The sequence below is a fragment of the Watersipora subatra genome, chromosome 5 (assembly GCF_963576615.1).
Source record: "Watersipora subatra chromosome 5, tzWatSuba1.1, whole genome shotgun sequence".
Classification (NCBI taxonomy): domain Eukaryota; kingdom Metazoa; phylum Bryozoa; class Gymnolaemata; order Cheilostomatida; family Watersiporidae; genus Watersipora; species Watersipora subatra.
Genome location: NC_088712.1, coordinates 19,464,136 through 19,487,228, shown reverse-complemented (window position 1 = coordinate 19,487,228; position 23,093 = coordinate 19,464,136). Strand labels below are relative to the sequence as shown.

General features: G+C 38.0%; 2 protein-coding genes across 4 annotated transcripts; both read right to left on the bottom strand.

Moving 5' to 3' along the window:
- Positions 1-7,355: 7,355 nt before the first annotated feature.
- LOC137397180 (cuticle collagen 2-like) lies at positions 7,356-7,778 on the bottom strand. Its single transcript, XM_068083467.1, has one exon. The coding sequence runs from the start codon at positions 7,776-7,778 to the stop codon at positions 7,356-7,358; it is 423 nt and encodes a 140-aa protein (XP_067939568.1).
- A 4,575-nt stretch (positions 7,779-12,353) lies between these two features.
- Positions 12,354-21,110, bottom strand: LOC137396391 (uncharacterized). Of its 3 annotated transcripts, none has more exons than XM_068082648.1 (5): positions 20,996-21,110; positions 17,158-17,325; positions 16,561-16,716; positions 16,191-16,412; positions 12,354-12,842 (listed from the first exon to the last, which is right to left on the bottom strand). In XM_068082648.1, exons 2-5 carry the CDS (start codon positions 17,231-17,233, stop codon positions 12,694-12,696), a joined length of 603 nt encoding a protein of 200 aa, XP_067938749.1. In that variant the 5' UTR covers positions 17,234-17,325; positions 20,996-21,110; the 3' UTR covers positions 12,354-12,693. The 3 variants fall into 3 exon arrangements, with proteins under 3 accessions (XP_067938749.1, XP_067938748.1, XP_067938750.1); XM_068082647.1 differs by having other exon boundaries at positions 20,886-21,093; XM_068082649.1 differs by lacking the exon at positions 20,996-21,110 and adding an exon at positions 17,979-17,998.
- Positions 21,111-23,093: the final 1,983 nt, after the last annotated feature.

Genomic DNA, 23,093 nt, shown 5'->3' with positions numbered 1-23,093 from the left:
TGCAAACTTTTTCACAAATTGTTAACATTGTTAACATGTTAACATTGTTAACATGTTAACATTGTTAACATTGTTAACATTACTGATAGACACTTTTACCTAAACATAGATGTATCCATAGATGTATCGGCATACTGGGTGTCAATGAGTTTTACATCATCTCGTTGCTCCATGGCGAAATCATCTGCTGGTTGTCACAAAAGAGCACCTCTCACTACTTGCAAGCAGTCAGATCTAAAGTGTAATGAATCCATCAGTGTAACGACATTCTAATCAGGTGTAAAGAATAACTGGTAACGCTCAAAATATACTTTTTCATTGTTACGAATTGTTACGTAGAGGAAGTGCAAAGAAATTTGAAAATTAAACTCTGAATGAGATAATTTTTTATACATATGTAGAGAGAGAATTTGTGGATTAAAATAGGCATGGGAGCTGCAGAATGTTGTCCATATCAACTAGACTCACAAATATTACATGTCAATCACAGCTTACAATGAAGAGATTAACTAGAAACCCCAAATAGGTACTTTATTTCATATTTGCTAGAGTTTGATTTATATACACATTTAAGGCTTGTTTCTGATGACTGTAGGCCTATATTTTGTAGCAAGTTAAAGGTAGCTTATAGCGAATTGGTATTTGCTTAACTTTGACTAACTGTTAAACTGTTCACAAGTAGGAAGGTTTGGATCTTTACAGATGATTATTTACAGGTGAGGTATTTTATTTCACAATTTTACTGACACTAACGCCACACCAACGTCACCGTGAAGCCTAAAATTACATAGCAAAAAATCACAGTAATGTAAAATCACACATGTAAAACTTTTCAAACAACATTCAATACAAGCAAAAATGTAGACAAGTGTATGCATTTAAAATATAATAAAATGTAAAGAGACATGCACTACTAACCTTTGCCTCCTTCACTATTAAATCTTGATTCTCAAAACGACCGTAAAATGGATCACACGATAAGCTAAAATGTTTAATCGATTACATTTTCAACAGACAATAAAACGCTTGTCGTAACTGAATAGTCAAAACTGACCAGGAGCACGTTGAGCGCATGGTTCAAGGCTGCAAGAGCTTAAAATGTGACAGTACACCAGAAAGTCACGTCTCATTGGTCAACAAAATCGGCTCCATGAGCTCAATCCAATCCTGTCCAAATGCCCATGGTGTGACAATAACCAGAGAAGCACTAAGTCAATCAGGCAAACCCCGAACAGATCTGCAGTGAACAGTTGCGTAATGCATAGGGGAAGGCGGGGTAAGTAGTGCCATGGGGTAAGTAGTGCCAATGCAAATGGTAAAAAAAGAGACTGCATTTTAGAGTTTTCTTCTCTTTCAATAGACAGATTTCAACAAGCTGGGCATTGTGGGCCTTTTCTGAACTTCCTGCTGCAAATAGTAAGTCAGATATTTGTACTTTCATGATTTTTTGCACAAAATGTGTTTTTGTATTGGGTACTTTGGCAAACAGTTACTTGCTAATGACTACTGCTGTGTTTAATGTTTTTAGCATTATGAATATAGGTTATTCTTAGGATTGTTTTGCTGAAGAGTAGTTAAATTTAGTGCATTTTCTTTGACTGAAATTACTATTTTTACTCAAAATGGCCACGCGGGGTAAGTAGTGCCACAAAATATGGGGTAAGTTGTGCCATGGCACTACTTACCCCATACATTTTATTTTGGTAATATTGAGTTAACTTGTTAAAATTTACTATATTTTACAATACTTTATAGCTATATATAATATATATTATTAGCGCATAGTATAACATAATGTTTTTTTTACAGATTTACAAAATTCTTCCTCACTCATAGTTATAATGCCACGAATCTACAAAAGAAAGACCAACCGAGCTGATATTAATGAAGATCAACTAAAAAGTGCTGCTCAGCTAGTGAAAGATGGCAGGTCTAGTATAAGAAATGCAGCCATAACTCATCAAGTGAATAGAATGACACTGGCCAGGTACATCACCAACCAAAAGAAAGGGTATACCAAATGTGCAGATGTACATCGCATATTTACCGATACAGAAGAGAGCAGACTGGCAGATCATATCAAGGACATGGACAACTGTTTTTATGGTCTAAACAAAGAGCGAGCTCGAACACTGGCACATGACTATGCAAAGGCCAACAACATCAAAGTTCCATCAAACTGGACCACTGATGGAATGGCAGGTAAGCATGCATTGGCCATGCATTTGATACTACAAACTACTATATACTAAATGGAACGTAACTCTATTCAATAATTATTGACACAGTATAATTACACTTATGAATCTATGCAACTTACATATTCACCTCAAATTTGACTAAATTTGTTATATTTCAGGTACTGAATGGCTATATGCATTTATGAGACGACACCGCCTTTCTCTTCGACAACCTGAAGCCACTTCACTGGCAAGACAAACAGCTTTTAATAAAGGAGCTGTGGACGGATTTTTCACCAAACTCTCTGACATAATGCATAGGTGTGTTAACCTCCATATTATATATCATAAATGATTAGTCAAAGGAATTAACATTTTCTTCAGTTAGCTGCATCAGTTAGGCACCATATTTTTAATTATTTCAGCTCTGTGTTTGAAAGTGTCTGTTTCTGCTGTACAATTTCATTGAAGGTTGACATCTTGCACATTTTTAGACACAGCTTTGAGGCAAAAAACATATACAACATTGATGAAACCGGAATAACTACCGTACAAAACCCTGGTAAAGTTATCTCTGCTACTGGGAAACGTCAAGTAGGGACAACGACCTCACAGGAGCGTGGTGAGCTCACTACCATATGTTGCTCCGTGAGTGCCAGTGGGAACCACTTGCCGCCGTTTTATGTATTTCCACGTGTACACATGAAACAATGTTTCATGCATGGTACTGCTCCTGGTGCAAAAGGAGTATCAGCTCAGTCAGGTTACATGAACTCTGGTCTATTTTCAGACGAGTTTTTGCCATTTTTTATCCAAAACACTCGCTGCTCTAAAGATCACCCGGTGCTTCTCATCCTCGATAATCATTCATCACACATTTCCTTGACAACTGTCAATATCTGCAAAGAGAACGGCATCCATTTACTGACTTTGCCACCCCACACTTCTCACAGGCTACAACCTCTTGATAGATCAATTTATGGTCCAATGAAAACCTATTATAACCGAGCCATGGATGATTGGATGCGGGTCAATCCTGGCCAACGTGTGTCAATTTATGAAGTTGGAAAGTTGTCTACGCAAGCTTTCATGAAGAGCATGACACCAGTAAACATAACTTCTGGCTTCAGATCTACTGGTATCTTCCCTCTCAACTCTCAAATCTTTGAAGATCATGACTTTGGTCCTGCAAATGTCACTGATCAGCCAATGCCTGATGAGAGAGGAACCAGTGCTATTCAGACACTATTTTCAGAGCAGCCACTATCAATTGCCACCAATCCTTCCACAAACATTCAACCATGTCCACCACAACCTTTGACTTCAACTGGTCAACCTGAAAGAGACCAACTTTTAGCCACTACTGCAGGTTTTAGTAATCAAGAAATGGAGGCTGATAGTGCAGAAATCATTCATCAACAACTAGTGTCAGGCCAGTTGTCGTCCCTAAGTTCCCGTTTGTCCCTACCAACCACAGAAGTCACCCCAGCTCAGCTTCTGCCACTGCCTAAAGCCACTCAGAAGCCTAGATCAATTAAACGCAAGATCAAGTCAGCAATTCTTACTGACACTCCTGAAAAGTTACGCTTAGAAAATGAACAAGCAGAAAAAATGACTAAGAAGAAAAGCAAAAGACCAATGGGAAAAAAAGCACGCAAGCCTACAAAAGCTTCTATCCCAGATTCATCCTCTGATGAAGATATAGGTGTGGCAGTCTTGGAGTCGAACTCAGAAAGTGCTGATGAAGATTTCTCTGAACCAAAGATTTTAGAAGAGTCCCAACAAATGAAAGTTGGAGCTTATGTTCTGATACAGTACGTCACCAAACAAAACTCAACAAAATTGTACGTTGGTCAAGTATCAGCGCTCATGAAAGAGAGTTTTGAGGTCAAGTTCTTGCGAAAGGTTAAAGGATCGTCGGCTTCGTTTATATTTCCTGAGAAGGATGACATAGATGTTGTTACATTTGCTGATGTTGTTCTGCTGCTTGGTAATGCTATAGCAGTGTCAGGCACTAAACGAGTAGCCACTAAAGTAAAGTTTAGCGTGGATTTGGAGAACTTCTCTATTGAATAAGGAAAATTTGTGTTATTACAGTAATCATATAGGCCTTACATTTCATAGAGGCATATTATCATAGTAAAGTGTAACATTTTACACTGTAAAAACCTTACTGCATATCTTATTTCATGTTCTATTGAAATAAATCAACTTTTAACATAAAACTTTGTTTTTTATTAAAAATATCTGCTGGCACTACTTACCCCGAATCAAATCAGCCATGGCACTACTTACCCCGGCCATGGGGTAAGTTGTGCCAGAAAACAGGTCTCACAAAATAATGATTTGCTGGTAATTAGTTAAAGCAAGAAGGCATAGGTGCCTATAATAAAGAAAGCAACATACTTAACTATCTTTTAAGAATAACTCAATAGAAAAAAAGATAATATTGTGAGCTCAGTCTGAAAAAATCTAAAAACTGGCACTACTTACCCCGCCTTCCCCTACAGCTCGTTACATTATTTCTTTGTACCATGCCAGAAACAGAACACTAGCGCAAATGCCTGCAAATCACAAACATTTACACTACTTATACATTCGCAGGAAGCTCCAGACCACCTGACAGCAGCAGCTTCCATGTATTTATATCAATATTTGATACCCTAGGTCACTTATGTATTCGCCTCATCTAACTTTCACGTTTTTGCTGAGTCATCCTCTTGCGAAAGTTTCATGAGCGAAACTAAACTATCATAATGAACGAGCGAAAACGCGAAATTAAATAGCTTTGTTTATTGATAGTCCAAGAAACAAATGGCAGCAAGCGATCAAATTGCATTATCGATCTCAGCCACACAATTCTAACTGTGGTTCACAATTACAAACTAGTCCAAATTGAAAAATTTTTCTTACTGGTGAACCAAACCTGAGGAATCTAATTATGTTTGTTCCACTGCATTTATTTTCACATCACTATATTTTCGCACTCATAAGAGCTGCGAAATTAAGTTGCATCGAAGTTTTACTCTGTATGCTACTCACGAAACTAAATACTAGCGAAATATAAGTGTCCTAGGGTAGGTGAAAATGGTAAACTAAATGTTTTAATTCTTAAAATTAGGCAAAATAAACAGCAACATATTTATGTAGCAGCAGTCTAAAATATTTGCATGAAGTTTTAAAATTAGCTTTAAACATTTACCAAAATGATTTAAAAAGGTCAAAGGTCAAATTAGCAGCTGGACGGGACAGGACGGGAGCACTGATCTACCTTCCCTCCTTTCCTGTTACATAGTCCTAAGACTAACAAACTGCTGGTCCAATTTGCAGCACCAATAGCATTATTAGCAATTGTGACTGTTTTACACATCTTTTTAATTTACTATGAGAATTATTATTCTCAGTTCTATTCCTGATATTTAAGTGCAATAACAATCAAAACTAATATTGCTTTCGTAAATTAATATCAATAAACAAATTAACAACATGTTAATAAAATATGGTCTATGATTTCATACTCTCTATAATGCAAGAATTTGAATACGTTCTGACATATACCTAGGTATGTTCCTACTTTCCGCCATTTATCCATATCAGCTTCTCCAAAACCATCTATTATATTTGCAGGTGTAAATTAGAGACTTCATAGGTAATAAGTTACGTTTCGTATAGCGATGGGTCAACATGCTTATGAAACCTTCAACCTACCTAAATTACCTTCGTTTGCATACTCTCCGTGTGTGGTAGAGTATTGTAATATCAGCATGCTTGTCTTAAGTGTGGCTAACAACAGTTTCTAATGCTTGTTTCCTATCGCTCTACTATTCTATTCTAAGTATCGGTGTGTGTAACACTTACCGATTCTGAATTTTGCTTGCTGTGGCACTTGGGCATTCTGTCACCGGTGAGCTACTATTCTATTGACAGATGCGAGGCACGCTGCTGATGCGAAAATATTCCATCAACGTACCGTTACAGTATATACCCAAATACGCACCTACCGATATTTGTAAAAGTAGTATTTGTATAGTAGTACAGCTGTGCATGTATTTGGGTTTGATATGTCTGCGGGTTTAGGGTATTGCAATCTTGTAAATTTTAAATAATATTCATGACTTGTGATTTTTTTAATATTAACAGTTGTTTTATATGCCCAAATGAGTATGTTTGTTTGAAAAAGAATGGAGCTAAACCATATTCAAATTTGTAAGCAATGATACTTTTAAATATTTAAATGAAATAGTTTTAATTTTGTTGACATCAACCAAGAGAATAAATTAAGTTCACATAGAAATTCAGCAAAATAGTTGGTGAACTCTAATTATGAACTTTTACATTAATAATTTGTACCCATAAAATGCTATATAAATAAATGAGAAAAGTTGTAATTATTGAAAAAAACAGTTTCAATATTTCATGAAAAATACAAATTATTATGTAATACGTTTTTCAAAAATGCTTTTGAGCGTGTCAATAGATAGCGCTTATTTGCATAGTTACGATAGAAGACGTAACGGCGTTAGTAGTATGGCCTTAGAGAGTAGAGGGCTCAGATGTTAATAACAATAAATTACTAATAAGCCTCACTTGGTGAGACAGTAATGTATACGATTATAACATTCTGGATGACCTAGTCAATATCCTGAGTTTTAACGATTGACAGCTAGCCTCCATTACCTTAGCTTTGCAAAGTGTATACGCATATGTATAATACATGCAAGGCTTGTCTAGTTCACATGCTAAAGCTTTGCTCAGCCTAACGTTAGTTACATAGTTGAATGTACAACTATGTAACTAACGTTACATGGTGTTTACAACAGCTGCAGAGCTTCTTCATAATTAATTACAATTGTTGAAACTAAAATATAATTTTTGTAACAAATAACGATTTACCATCAGGGACTAAGTTACACTGTATTCAGTTGCCATCTCTATTAATAAACCCATGTTGTCATTGTGCGTGTGCTCAAACATGCGCGAGTGTGGTTGTTTGACTGTAAACGCTGCGTATTTTCACATTTTTTGGCCGATTGCGTCGAAACCTCGCACACCTACGCTCCATTCCTTTCGCTAGTTACATAAAATTATTTAGTTTCAAAACTCTGTCTGGTTCCTGAAAACCCGCTTCTTGAACACCCCACTGACTAGAAACTCAAGAATGCTCCTTCGCATGCATTAAGGACAATTGCAATCAATGAGGATTGTAGTCAAGAAAGCAGTATAGCACCATGCATTGAAAATTTGCATATGGGCTATTTGATTGAAAATAGCAGTAGGAAGGGGGGTGCATGCACCCAATGGGCTGGCCGGCCCGAGCTGGCTGGCCGGCCCGGGCTGGCTGGCCTGACCAGGCTGGCTGGCCTGACCGGGCTGGCTGCCCGGGCTGGCCGGCCCGGGCTGGTTGGCCGGCCCGGGCTGGCTGGCCGGCCCGGGCTGGCTGGCCGGCCCGGGCTGGCTGCCCGGGCTGGTTGGCCGGCCCGGGCTGGCTGGCCGACCCGGGCTGGCTGGCCGGCCCGGGCTGGTTGGCCGGCCCGGGCTGGCTGGCCGGCCCGGGCTGGCTGGCCGGCCCGAGCTGGCTGGCCGGCCCGAGCTGCCCATTTCGCATTCAACAGTTCGCATTCAAACTTATATCATGAGAAAAGCGTATTGTGCAGCTACAATAAATTGAGAAAAATAATAAAACAACTGTAAAAGTGTTTAAATGTAAATGTGAAATAATTATCCAGTAATGGCTAAACAAAGTCTGTTTTTCTACAATTACAATGAAAAGTGATTTGGTATGCATTATAGGATTTTAATTCACTATAGTGGTGGCATCAAAAGACTAAAATGTCGTATAGACGTATAGAGTGGTATAAATAGTAATTATTTACTGCAAACATCATCTGGTAAAAAACTCTCAAAATTTTATATCCATAGTGAACATATAAAAATTAGTAACAAAGTAATTTGTTAATGTTAGTAACTATAGTTACCTACAATAACTTTAGTGTATTTAGTAGTTATGATTTGCAATGAAATGTCACATTACAATGTACTACATGCAGTACGTACTGTAGGAAGTACTTACCTTCGAGACGGACATATAACATAAACATTGAATTAAATTTAAATGAATTTAGCTTACTAAACACATACTTATAGTTAAGTTTTTACTAAACTTCAATTATGTCATCGGTTAAAGTTTTATTCTCGATCTGCTTTCAGTTTTGTTCTCACTATAACTTATTGCGGAAAATATAACGAATTTAACAGAAAAATGCTGAACTGAGACAGAAAGCAAGTGAGCGTCGTATCTCTTTCAGGCATTATAAGAGGGATTTTGACTAATAGTGTATTGGCGTCTTTGTTATTTCAACATAATCAGCAGATCGACTACCAAATTTTAATTTCGATGAAACTTTTTATTAACATCGTATGACAGAAAAAAGTCGAAAAGATTTTCATCTTCGAATGGCGAGGACAAAAAGAACATTGTGTACCACTTGATAAGACGAAAAAAGAATCGTATAGCAGGTGCATCGTAACCCGAGAAATCTGCACATTGTATTAACTAATAATAAAAAGTGCACATTTCGTGTGTGCATTCATGAGAAGGATATGCAGTATATGGTAAGAGTGATGGGTGTGATAAGAACTGCTTATCCTTCTGGTTACGCAGATTTGTTAGTAGTCTTGTGATTTGAATGTCACGAGTTCAAATCCAGTAGGAAGGTGATTTTTTATTGCTAAAACTTTATCGCTATAATTAGACAGAGAACAACAGACAAACACCGAGATTTATATATATATATTAATGATAAAAAGATATGTTGTGCTGCGACGGGATGTTAACAATAAAATTTATATAAAGGCAACTATAAAATAAAAGCATTCAAAAAGTGGGTTTATGCTTCAATGCTCTCTGCGTGTAGAAATTAATGTTCATATACTTTTGTAAATGACCCTGCTCAAATACAAAGCTGGGTTTTTAACTGAAACAATGAAGGTGTGTTTTGTTTATTTCATTATGTGCTGGCCTATGCTGCCAACAAAGGCAAAATAATTTTGGAAAATAAATCACTATTATTTCACAATAACCAGCTATCACTATCACAAAAATTGTATAAAAATTGTAATGTTATTAAAATTTGGCATTAGAAAACTGACCAATTGTCCAATTTTGCCAGACCATACATGGCTTACACTAACTGTAATTTGCAATTCTGATTTTAATAAGGAGTTGGTCACTCATGGCAACTGTTGTTTTTTGGAAAGACAACTCTTTCAGCAGGTAAATTTAATATATTACCAAAATAATGACTACATTCTGTTTATTTTTTAATGCATGTGTAACAGTAGTCACAGATTAAATAAGTCATGAAAAGCTATAACCACTAGTTTACCCTAGATTCTATACCTCGCTCAAGCAGTGTTATTGTGCTCTTTCATTAGTGCAAGAGATAGTAGAGGGCACATAACTCCTTTTAGTTTTAGAAGCCATCGAGGCCCTAAGTAAAACCTATCACGATAGTTGCAGAGCATGGCTTGTAGTGCTTAGTTTTTAACCTTAGTAAGTTACCTGAAATAGAACCCTGAAAAGTAGCTAATACACATCTATGAATGCTTAGTAGGTAACATAATTGCTCTAGCTGTGACCAAAAAGCACATCAAGCCACATGAGGATTACATTTGGGTCATAACATTGGAGTTATCTCTGCACATGGAAAACGCACAAGAAATGGCAGTACCTTTAGACATATATGGCATTTTCAGTTATAAAGCAAATGGGAGCTGACATAATGCTGTCTTCAATATAGGTGGTTGGTAGATGCGCGCAGGCCATTTTGCATAATCAATAATCACATGTAAAGTCAACCTGTGTGCGTTGGCATGCATCTGCCAGGACTAAAAACAATTGGGACATTTATTCATATCGATGGAGCTTCTTAAAATACCTTAAAGCCTCTAATCGAACACCACCTCTAATTGAACACCACCTCTATTTGTTTACTACTATGATAGAATGGTTGAAAAATACAGCACCAGCCTCTATTTGAACGCCACTTTGACAATCTTTGATCTTCATGAACCATAACATCATCAGTAGGAAAGTTTCCCAAAAATCGTATTAATAATGAATCCTTTGCATCAACAACAATAAATTCTCTCGCTGTTCGATTCTGAAGCTTTTCCTCGTTTCAACTTTGAAAGCAACACCATGGAAATAATTAATAACTGTCTCAGGCTAATAGTACCTGTACTTTCTTGTTTAACTGTTTAACATGGTCTTTATTGATACTTCGAAAAACGTGTATACAAAAAAGTTTACATTCACAATGGTAGATGAATGACTAGTTTTAGGCCAAAGGTTACGTTTAGCAAGCAAAACTTTTATACGTTGCATTTGTGCTAAATGCAACGAATAAGTTTTGCTCTGTCAAAAAAATGTTTGGTAAACAATATCGACTGCTTCTTCAGCAGTGTAGAAGAGTTGAGTTCAGAAAACAATGTGTAAGGTATAGGACAATCAGAAGATGTTCATTCCATCGAAAGCAACCATCACAACGCAGCTTAGCCTGTCTTGACAAACTGTTTTTTGCGGAGTTGTCCTCCATCAAACGAGCGACACAATGTTGTGTTGCTCGCCCGCTCGACGGGGGACAACTCTGCTAAAGCAACAGTTTGTCAAGACATGCTAAACGCAGCTATACAAGCAAACGATGCAAATATTTTTGTTTTAAAAACGTCAACTTTTGTTTCTGCATATAATATTAATTATGGTTGGGTTTTTTCATTTGTTCATGAATATATATTTGTAACATTTGATAGATTATTATACAACTTATAAATTTGCAGATTTATAGCGTATTATTTGATAGCATCATTGTGGTAATCTGATCATACAGTTGATCGACACTCGTAACTTCTCTTCTATTGCACATATAGTTTTGGCTGCAAACTTATCAATGAGTGGAACGAGCTTTTATGCCCCATTGTAACATATAACAAATGTCTTCAAATTTATAATGAAATAAAATCTGTAGATGCTCCAACAAATTTCAAAGCAGGACACAGGCTATAATACCATCGCAGGTTAATTGCAAGCAATAGATATCAACTTGTAGAGCTATTTTCCAGTTTTTCAATGCATATTTATTAATAGATCTTCGAAAAGTTGGCATATTTATTACATCCAAAAAGTTCAACATCGCTCCACCTGAAAGAAAGGGTAAAATATAGGCGACATTATCTTGCGCAAATTCATCTTTCCAAAATTCTGGCGAGCCAATTAAAAATTACAACGCCAGCCTCTATTTGAATGCTACTTCCAGTTGATTGCCAGTTATAGAGGAAGGGTTAAAAATAGAGCACCATGGCGTTCAATTAAAGGATTTAGATCGATGCCACCAAGACTGTCAAAGCTTATTTGGGTGGTCCGACACTGACCAAGCACTCCTGCTTCAGACGAAAGGCCCAGACATGGGTCTGCAGTAGCCAAGCGACCACATGTAGGAGCCTAACAGTGCAAGCATAGCTTACAAAGCAGTCCTAAATGGGATTCCATAAAGATGGGCACCCCAAACCTAACCATATGCTGCAATAAACTGGATTCTTAGATAATCAAGGGTAACCCTCACAAATTTTCTGTTTCAATCAATCAGTTTATGGAATTTTAAACAAATTGAATTGAAAAATAACTCAAGTAAATGTATTACCTACACCCTAAAATGACATTGAGGCCATCTACTCATAAAAACATACTGGAGTAAGTTATATCACACCATACTCCAGCCACTCAATTTAACTCGAGAATTATTGATATGTACTCTAAAATGACCAAAGGTCTTCTTCTAAAACCGTACTGACATATGTGATATCACATCGCTGTATGTGATATCACATCGCTGCGAAGTGTTGAGCAATTTTACAATTCTTTACCTGGACACAATGAGAATTACATCATGGTGATGAATCTATCAAAGCCCTATATAGACACTTATTAAAATTAAAGCATGCAGAAGTTCTATTGCATTTTAATGGATTGTTATTATTTAGTTTGCAGTAATTTCAATGAACTTCAATAGCACTCTATGATTAGACAACAAGAGAAGCCGATTCCCTAGCCAAAACAAGTGAATTCATACAAAAATGAATGCTAAATCGGCCTAGAAGAGCGCGAGAATACAAAAATGAGCTCACCCGCTCTATTTGAGAACTATAGACACAAATAATACTAGAAATATATAACTGGGTATGGTGTAGCAAAGCCCTACTGCAGCTACACAGAAAAATCCTACAAGGATTAATAAATTGAAAATAATACCAACAAAAATATAGAAGTTTGATGAATGCAATGGCGCAACGAGGAAGAAAGGAGGGGCAATGAGAGCTCTCCGGAAATGTTCAGCAATGGGATAGACGAGGCCTCTCTGCAAACACTACTTACAAAGCCTCCGCTGCTCTGCCATATTACCTAATTTTAATGCCACAAAGCTAGCAAGCATAGACGGTGAACACCATCTGTGACGAGCTAAATCTTGTGCAATTTCTCGCCAACAACTACGGGATTGTTCTTTCTGATCAGTTCCTCACCCTGCTTCTTGTAGTCAAACTGGCAATCATGCTTGTCTGAATACCTGTGTGTGCTGCAGAAAAGCCCGCCGCATCGACACTCAAATCCTGTAACAAATTAACCACACATAAATTTCTTTCGCTTAGCTTTCTAGTGATGGAGACAACCTAGCCTCTAGTAATTATTACAGACTAGACGAAATACTCAATAACGCTTAGGCAATACACCTAAAAGCTAGTTCACCCTGTATCGCCACAGTCCTTTCGGCATTCATCATCAACAATATGCACTGTAGACTGATGGTATCAATGAAGCAATGGGGATCTGTCAGGAAAGTTTGCAGCTATCAAACTTCCCCAATAGTCGGCCGAGCATCAACGACAGCCTGTACAATGTGAACCATTTCGGTAATTCGCTGTCACAAATAGTGTGATCTATTTATTTCTTATTTAATTATTATCGTGATCTGTTATTTATTATTTATAATAATGTTGATTTTATTAATACAAGTATTGCATCATCAATGCCGAGATACTGCGATAGAGTGTGCACAGGCCTTTTTGGGAAGGCAGGCTAGTCATAACTATTCTTAAGAATGCACAACCTGTAGACCATATGAAGGCCAAGGCAGCGCAGCCAGTATATTGAGTACACGCTGCCATGCTCCAATTAACACTGAATATAACAATACACCTCTGTGCGCAGTATTCATAGCACAAGCTATCAGCCTGCAAAGCTAGGCGGAGTGGCATAATTTATCGCTAAGAGCGATAAAATATAGGGCAGAGCTTGGGAGGCACGGAGTACATACATGTAACTTGTGCATCGACCAGTTAATCACGCGAGTGCAAGAAATTGCTAAAGAGGATTCTATGGCTACCAGGCTTCTGTCGTTGGCCTATAGCCTTTGTTCCTTACATTCATTCCTTTCACAAACATACCAGAGGTTTGCGCCAAAAAAATAACAAAAGAACCAACACACAAGTGAATATTTATAGTTTACATGACCTTCTGTGGCCTATGAACCTCGCAACACCGACGACTGGAGAGAAACAACACCCTGGACGATAGTGTCGGGACAAGTGTCAGCTGAGTGAGATGTCAAGGGCGTGACATGACACTCGAATGATCAAACAACTGCCTTACTCTAAGCTAGCCTATCCATACTTGGCAATCAAGTCGAACAAAGGAGCAGCAGTGACAGTTATCGAACAAATTAGGTTCTTTTATAACATCTTGTACAACTGAGATCTAACTGATTGATAGTGGCGTACCCTGGCAAGCGATGTAGCTAGCAACTCGAATGCGCACAGCGAATGTTAGCCTGTCTTGACAAGCTGTTGTTTTTGCGTAGTTATCCCCTCGTCGAGCGGCGAGCAACAACAGCTTGTCACAAGACGTACTGCAGCTGATGCATCAGCTGCACTTATAGGGAGTTGTTCTCTTCCGTCTACGCGGCTTGGCCGCGATGTTATGTCGGTCGCTCCATTGGTAATCATAACGGATTTCACGCAAAAATTTATGTAGAAAAAAAGAGATTACAACGTTTAACCAAAGACCAGTTTCTGTGATAAACTTTAGTAGAGCTTGAGAATAAAATAAACTTAAAAATCCATAAGAACAAATAAAACTGACTGATACAAAAATAGAAATAAAACTGACCGAGCGCACAAATAACGACATGTTTAGTCGCTGTTGTTGCCTAAGTTCTCAAATTCTAATAAGGTTTACTGCAGAGAGGGGTCGCCAGTTAAACGTTCTTATCTTAATTTTTCGACATGAATTTTTGCGTGAAATCCATTATGAATACCAATGGAGCGACGGGAATAACATCGCAGCCAAGCCGCGTAGACGGAAGAGAACAACTCCTTATAAGTGCAGCTGATGCATCAGGTGCAGTACGTCTTGTGACAAGCTGTTGTTGCTCGCCGCTCAATGGGGGGGGGGGGGGGGAGGGGGTGACAACTACGTAAAAACAACAGCTTGTCAAGACAGGCTAAGCGAATGTGCACAGCCAGCATATTGGTTGTACAGAATGTTATGTTACCATGATCGTAATCTTGTTAGACACCGCTTTCAAAATATCAAAAAGGTCAGTTAAAAAACTGATATGTTGACATTCAATTTCAGATAATTTTAGCAGCATATTACAAAGTGGCAGCCATATGTAACTCTTAGCGAATATGCCAGATACTCCGATTTAAAGGTCAAATGAGAGACTGCTATATCATGTTCTACCAAATTCTAGACAATTGCATATCTTTAGTGTTCTTTTTCACCAATTTTCTAATTCAAATTTCGAAGCTCTTTGAAAGAATCACTGTAAAAAAGGTAGAAAGGATGCTGACATATCATTTTTTGTCAAGCACAGACAAGACTTGTTCTAATATGGGCTCGAGATTACCTATATGTATATACATACACGGATATATACGTATATACATATATAGATTTTTTTAGTCCAACTGCGTCTGATTAGTGCACCATACGAAACAAATTTGTAGCGCAATTACTAAAAGTTTACTTTTTTCTTAATATTTTTTTCAAATATACATGTGTATATATATGTATGTATTAGTTTATTGGCAGTAATATTAACTAAAATTAATTTAACTAATATTCAATTGGAAAAACTAATATAAGGTACAAGAAACAACAGTGCCTTCCAGCTATATGATCACATAGCCATATGATCATGTACACAAACACTCACAAACCATTGACCATACTCTAAGCATGCCTTACTAATCATCATACCATGACCAAAGCTACATAATGAGCAACACCGCTAGAGCAGCGTGCAACTTCATCCAGGGGAGTGGCTATGTCAAAGTTCACTAGCAACTGTAGAGGGCTGAATGACACGCAGTAGTGAGTGATACTTGATTATTGCAGTTACTAGGGGGCTATTCATTGCACTGCACAGCTGTTCAATACTACCTTCTCCATACAAAGGATTGTCCTCAATAATCCATCGCCATGATTCACAGCCGTTGACCTAGCTCGGCCAGTGCTAATAGCTCGTACAAGCCCTACTAGTTGAGTAACGTAACGTCATAACGCAACGCCATCGCTATATCGCGGTACCACTGGGTGCAGCGTTGCTTGAAACTACTAGAAGATTCGAAATTACTCATCGACTGAAATCAGTTTTAGGAAGTTTGTGAGACATAATTTAACAGCGAGTCCCAGTATTTGACCAAAGGTGTAAGATAGATTATAACAGGCCCACAATGTTGAAAAAACTAACATCGTTTAACTAGATGGAATACACCAGCAGCAATTACCAACGTAGCTTAGACACATAAATCAATAGAGGGCCCAGTTGAGTAGTTAGTCTGGAAAATACACCCTGGACAGAGCTTATGTGAAGAGAACATTTTCAAGCTCTTCGGTAGAGCTAAAAGGAAGGGAAACCAGACAAGCAAATGAAGACGTTAGAGCAAGATACCAACCCGTCAATCCAACCTTTTTCTTACAAGAGGTACACCGATTCCTTTTTTTGGTTTTGATTTCTGAGGAGGCAGTAGTAGAAGGCCAGTCATCCGTGGTAACCTTCTCACCTGCCTTGGCCGGCGATGCAGGCAAATTAACTGTTTCTTCTTTAACAGCTTCGGCTGACGCCTCCAAATCAATCTGTGCTGATTTGGCTACTGGCACAGTTGGACTTGCCGTCTCTGAAAACCCGCAGAATATGTAATGAAGGGCCACAACGTAGCCACTTTAATATCATTCAACACAGCCACAAGATTAGCCGTGATGGTTAGAGAGTGTTCAGGCAAGCTAAACTCCGCTTGGAGAGGACACTGCAAGTTCAACACTCACCAATTCGGCTTAGATATGATGAAGCAGCAGCAGTCAATACTGCTGCCGATAGAGTGGTGGGGCTCGTCCTCTCTGTAGCTTCCGGAGGTGGCGCCTGTTTCCTTTTAAGGGCTTCTTTGTAGCATTTAGAGCACATGCCATCGAACTGGCTACTGCCTGCAAGAAATGGATGATGATTTATGAGCGGGTGTGCACATGAAAAGGTAAAGACAAGCTTATCATATTCTGCTGGAATATAGTAAACTATCCACTTGATCAAGTTAGAATGAGGTCATTGCTAAGGAGCGCAGAGAAATTAGAGAACAAAGAGAATCAGCTGATTGAAGTAGCAACAATCAGCTAGGTGTCCTAGGGGCTATGAAGACAAATAAACAACTACGTCAAATAATCTCAGAGTAAATATATACAATGCAGACAAAGCGAAAAAGATGGAGAGTAAAACGGCCAAAATGGGAGACTACTAGAGGAGATGAATTGTACACCTGTTTGGGACTTGAGAGAACATTCCGAGAGTGAGAGCTAAAGAGATAATACAGTATAAGCGACATAGAAGAGATCCGAGTGAAAGCTACAGAATTAAGAGACTTATCTACCCACCAAAGAATCCACAGCCTCCTGAGCAGAGAGGAACAGCAGAACAACCCTGCTCCGTGTTTTTATCATTCTGTGCCATTTGTGCAACAGTCTCGCACAGGAAACCCTCCTCACCTTTTGCTTATCTATAAGCGTACCAGGCCAGACGCCCTCTTGGTGCTGCTCAGCTGTCTGAAATACAAATCATAACGGTAAGCAAGTTTGAAATTTGCGAACAAAGAGACGATATTGAAAAGTATGGGAAGGACAGGGACGCTACATTATAACTGTAGATATTCAATTGCCTAGCAACCACTCATATCATCTGCAACTAGACTGCAATACTTTAGAGACCACAAAGATGATGGCAGACCAGCCATCATTCAAACATGACAAGTAATGGACCAACGGTCTAAGTACACATGACGATTCCCACGAACCAGCTGTTTTATCAACCACAATCAGGGATAGAGGGCATAACGAGCAGTGCCCCTCAAACATTCGGTAGAGTATGGAGCAACTAACACCATATAGTAAGCGACGATGGTTGAATCAGTGTGCAGAACAGGCTCGTGCGGGTGACTTGGCAAGTTTTCCAATAAGGTTGACATATACACGCCTGTCACAACCGTAACCTATGGAGCATAGGGAGGCACTAAAATAGCTCATGTTACTGGCGTGCATGAAAATGGCTTCACAATTTCCTATTCTAGATTCAAATCCTATAAGTGTGAGAAACACTGACAGATAGCCTGTGACTGGTATTTAAACGATATTGTGCCATCAAACAATACAAGAAAACAGACAAATGATGACAGGAGGCTAGATGCAGGTGTAATACGTACATGGATGAACTCAGCACTACTCAGTCAACAGGCAACAAATGTCCTCTAATGGATAGTATCGGGTATTGATTAGACACAAGGCAAACGCAAGCGCTAACCACTACTAGCAAGCCGCTAGTCAAACATATCAGCTGGTTACCATACAATTATTTATATTGAGTACAAGTACCCCTGGGGTTACTGAGAGAAGGCTATCAGCGGTGAAACCAAAACACAATCCCACTGGTATTGACTAGTTTAGCCCCGTACAAAGAGTAAATAACTACTACAATTGTCTTAATTTGTTGGGGAAATATCTTAAATGTTTTAAACCTTGAGGTTGCCATCATGTACGGCGGTGTGACGAAACACTGGCATCTCTAACTTTGAGTGCTAGTTGTTGATAAACAAAAACCCATGTGAAGAGTTCATGATGGGGGTCAAGAACAATCCAGCTGAATCATAAGGAAAATAGCCTAAGGAAACATGAGTGATAACAGCCAAGCATTATAGATACCACAGACTACAAAGCTGTAAACAAGTGTAGACTGAGAAGTACAGTTGCGTTACACCGCCAGTTGTGGTCAAGACGACAAGTATGCCTTACTTGGTTGTACACTATAGCAGCTAGCAAAAAATACAAATACGAGACTGGATATCTACTATGATTGCCTCACTGGTTAATCTTCACCACTACAAAGCCCAAGGTTATAGCCACGAGAGAACAAAGAGTCGTATATAAGATTACTATGTTGGATATAGAGAAGTTGTTGCCAACTATATCGAGCCATGGCTACGTAGGCAGTAGGTTGTGAACCACCAACACTTGGCAAGGGGCATCATGTAGATGCGGTTGTTGCTAGACAGGCCAAGGATACATGCCAAGGTGTTCTTCAAATTTTCGTACTTACTATGTTTATTATTGTTAATGCTAGTTGTTCTTCAGTTACGAGTTACGAACCAATTTAATTGTCATGAGTAAAAGACTATTTACTGCCTTTCTGTTAGCTTAGGCTTATCAGAAGCAAATGTTTACCTAGCCCAGAGCCATCGCAGCTATGCCATCGCAGCTATGCCATCGCAGCTATGCGTAGAAAACATTAGCGAGCAACATTGGCCTGTACAGTCAAGGCTAGACAGTTCTAGGATGAACACTAACCATAGAGCTGTATTATACGATCACGATCCAAGTATTGTGAGCTGATGTTATTAGCATTGTGATATAAAACAGACCAAGGCCATAAGAAACAAATTATGACAAGCAAATCAAAAATGCCGATTCACGCTGAGTAGTTTGACTATGACATAAATGGAAGCTGAGAAGCCTAATCATTTGACTGGAAGCTCGTGAGTTTTAGATAGCAGAATCAGCTGGTGATTGGGTGATACCAGACAGCTTGCTATTCATCACTAATATGAGATAGTCAGATAAGAACATCACTGACCAACTCTGTGCTTACATAGAACTATTCCATAGATTATGTGGTACTGACTGATACATAGCAAGCCACTAAATAAAACACAGCACCCTATTATTCTTTGTTTTTTTTTGTGACAAGATTCTGTGAGTGCAGGACTGTGAATTATCGTGGTCCGCTATCTCTGTAGACAACTTTATCGTTGAAAATACGAAACTTCTGCTAATAATTTTAAAATTGAAATATCGGCCATTTGCGGTATCATTGGTCGCTCCAATCGCAGCAACAGAGAAAGTCATCCTGGATATTTTAAGGTGCCAAATACAACACCAAAAATACCATCCAATAAAGCTAAGTGAACGAGAATGGCGCTTGCTTGTCTACATATATAGCGGTGCTTCCGCGAGCGTGTTTGATGACACAAATTGATGACATAAAAAATGAAGGATAAACGAGAATTGCTCTACCTGTAATAACCAAGTAACATCCGCAAAAAGGAAGCATGTTATATGACATTGGCTAAAGCAATTCAGATTCCATTCTCAACTAATTGCCACTTCGTAGCATTTTTAAAAGTTAAACTACGGCTAGCGCAACTATTGATCATCGGCAATGCATGCACTGCACTAGTAACAAATAAAGACAATTGCAACAGTCAACCATTTTAGTAAATGATACCAGTCTTTTTGCATTGACCTCAAGACTATTCAAAATAGCTCTGCCACTGCTGTGTTGTTTGGAATAGCACAGCAGTGGCAAACATATTCATAGGTTCACTTGTTCCCCAAATTTCAACAAAGTAATTAAGCTTCTAGTTATGAACAAAACCAACTAACCAGATGACGCAGAGGTTATGCAGTACTGAATGCTTTATAAAAGGATCGAAGAAATTTATTGAGAGGATCGAAAAAAGGATGAACAATGATGGTATTTTCGGTCCACAACACACCCAAAAAACAGCTGCAACTGCTCTGACTTTTAAATGAGTGGCGGTATTCTAATTTTGAACGAACAACCAATTCCATTACGACCTGGTAGTGAGGCTTATGAGTTATGTCCGTTATTAGACACAAAAAGAGTAGGTCCTCGCTAGAAAATCATTGTGACCAACTAAATTTTACAGGGTTTATGCAGCTTTGTCGTCTCAAAAACTGGTTCTAAACCAAACACGACCAGTCTCAATAAAAATTACATATGATCCAAAATTGTGAAAAATTCAAATGAATCACACTCCGCGACAGCAAGTCAGCCTGCTACAAAACATAAGACAGCATTTTACTTATTTTACTAATAAAATGTGTAGAGATCAACAATCTATCACACTAACAAGAGTACAAAAGTCCGAGAAGAACGATCCACTAACAGAGCCACGTACCTTCACTGCTAATTGAAAAAGTCTATTACGGGTAGAAACGAGGATGGCAAATAACCATACATGAAGATGTAATCCTAAATACAAACACGTAAAGTATTTTCAACTCTCAACTAAATAAGAGAATACATTACCTACTTTTTTTAAAATAAAAAGGATTGACGACCTTGAACCGGAAAAGGTTGTCGCTTTACTTATACTTGAAAATACGAACTATGATAAACTGAATAATTCAAACTAATACACACTACTACTTGCTATACAGCTCCTTGTGGTTTTACTACGTAGCTACTCTTATAACAACAGCGGCTGATCTGATTCCATCCACGAATTTAACGCAGCTATCTAATTTCAGCAATGATTCAGCCAAGGTGAGCTGGTAACTATTTGGTCACGTGATAAGGGTGCGTTTTTCTATTGGTTGTCATTCTGTTGTCTGAGCAAAAATTCTATGGTTGTACTTTATGAAATAGCTAGACAACTCCGCAATCGAAGTTTTGTTACTCTATATTAATATGCAAATTAGGTGTAATATGTGGGCATTTTAGTTCGTGTAGTTACTATAATGACAGAGTTTGCTTGCTGTTCTGATATCATGATAAAGGCTTCAAGTCAAGTCAAATCAATTAATCGCATTCGCCCCATAATGGGGCATTAGAGCGATATCTTTATTAAGTAACATGAGTAAATTACTCTTAGTCTGGGTTTCTTCCTTCCTTTTTCCCATCTTTTTTATTGTGTTTAAAAATTTGATTGGGGCAATGTTATTATTAAAGTTGCGGGTAGGGATTAGGCGGGACAAAAACTTTCAATAAATATTGAAAGTTCTCTTGGTGGGGTTGCGTGAAAAAAAGGGTTAGCTGTTAATGGTCCGCACAAAAAAGGAGTATTTTTTAACATTGGTGTTGATTGTGTTTTTGTGGCGTGTATTGTGTAAGTGGGCACTTGAGAAAAACAGGGTTGGCATGGCAATTTTTTCATTTATTATTTTGTTTTTTTAGATTTTGGTCGGCTGTCCTCCAACGCTCTGCAAGAGTGGCCCATGACCACTCAGACATGAGGTCAGAAATCCTCTCATTTTTTTTTAAGTTTAAACACCCACCTAAAAGCTTTTCTGTTCACAGACTCGAGGGAGTCTATGTTCTTAAATAAAATGGCACGGAAAAATGGCTTGATTTAAAGTGGCACGAAATATGGTCTCTCTGCTAAAGTAGGTAAGAACAGATAATTTGATGAAAACTTTGCTAAGCTTTTTTGGAGAGCACAACTCCAACTGAATTAGCTAATTATGAGTTAAAATCATCTGATTTGAATTTATTTAATACCCATCAATAAGCTGGAAGATTTGGACTTGACATTATGTAATCTAAAAAGTTGTCTAAAGAGATACCCAATTTAAACTCAGCAATTTTGTAATTTAAATGGGTTATAAATGTCTCAAGTAAGAATTATGATATTAAAAAAATAGTTTTGCTCATTATCTGCTGTGTAAAAGAAGAAAACTCCCATATTGATAACTTGCTGATATTGATAAGTTTTATCATAGGACTGTATGTTAGTCTATTTGGAGTTGTTTAGCTCAACCAAAAGAGAAGACGACTCATAAACAGACTATGACATATTTTTTTAGTAAAATCACGAGCTTGAAATCAGAGTGAACACAACATTAATATACTTACTAGATTCTTTCACACATCAATATTTATATCTTATTGAGGTGGTATTCTGAGCAACTCAACTTGAGCAACATCTTCAACTGTTCTGGTTCTGTGTTGAGCACAAAAAAGTGAAAAGTAAGTAAGGATTTTGTGCTCTCTGAATAAAATTAAAACCATTATTCTCATGGCAAGTTCTCAACAACAAATCGGCAGTTTTTAAATCCTTAGTACACTGATTTTGGTGGAACTCCATAAAATAACTCTAAAAAAGTGATTGCTGATAATAATGACAAGAAATGAGCACGAAAAGCTATTTAGTTGTTTCTTTAGTGGGACAAATTACTACAAAGGCCGGCATGTAGTAGTGGATATGACATACAACCCTCATGTGAAAAACTGGTGGTTTTCAGTCTATTAACAACAAAATACACTCACCAAGAACACCTTCTTCCAATAAGGGTATATAAAATTCATATGGGGTAAACATTACTATTTTCGTCAATCATTCCTACTCACTCGACTGAAGTCATTTCACATGTTTTGCTTGTTCAGTTTTGAACTAAACTTAATCTACATGTAGATTCATTCCTTCAGTCTATAAGATTTGGTGAACACTATTATGTCGTACTGATGCTATATATTATGTTCACAAGCCTAATTTGATTTTACTGATAATGCAAGCTTGATA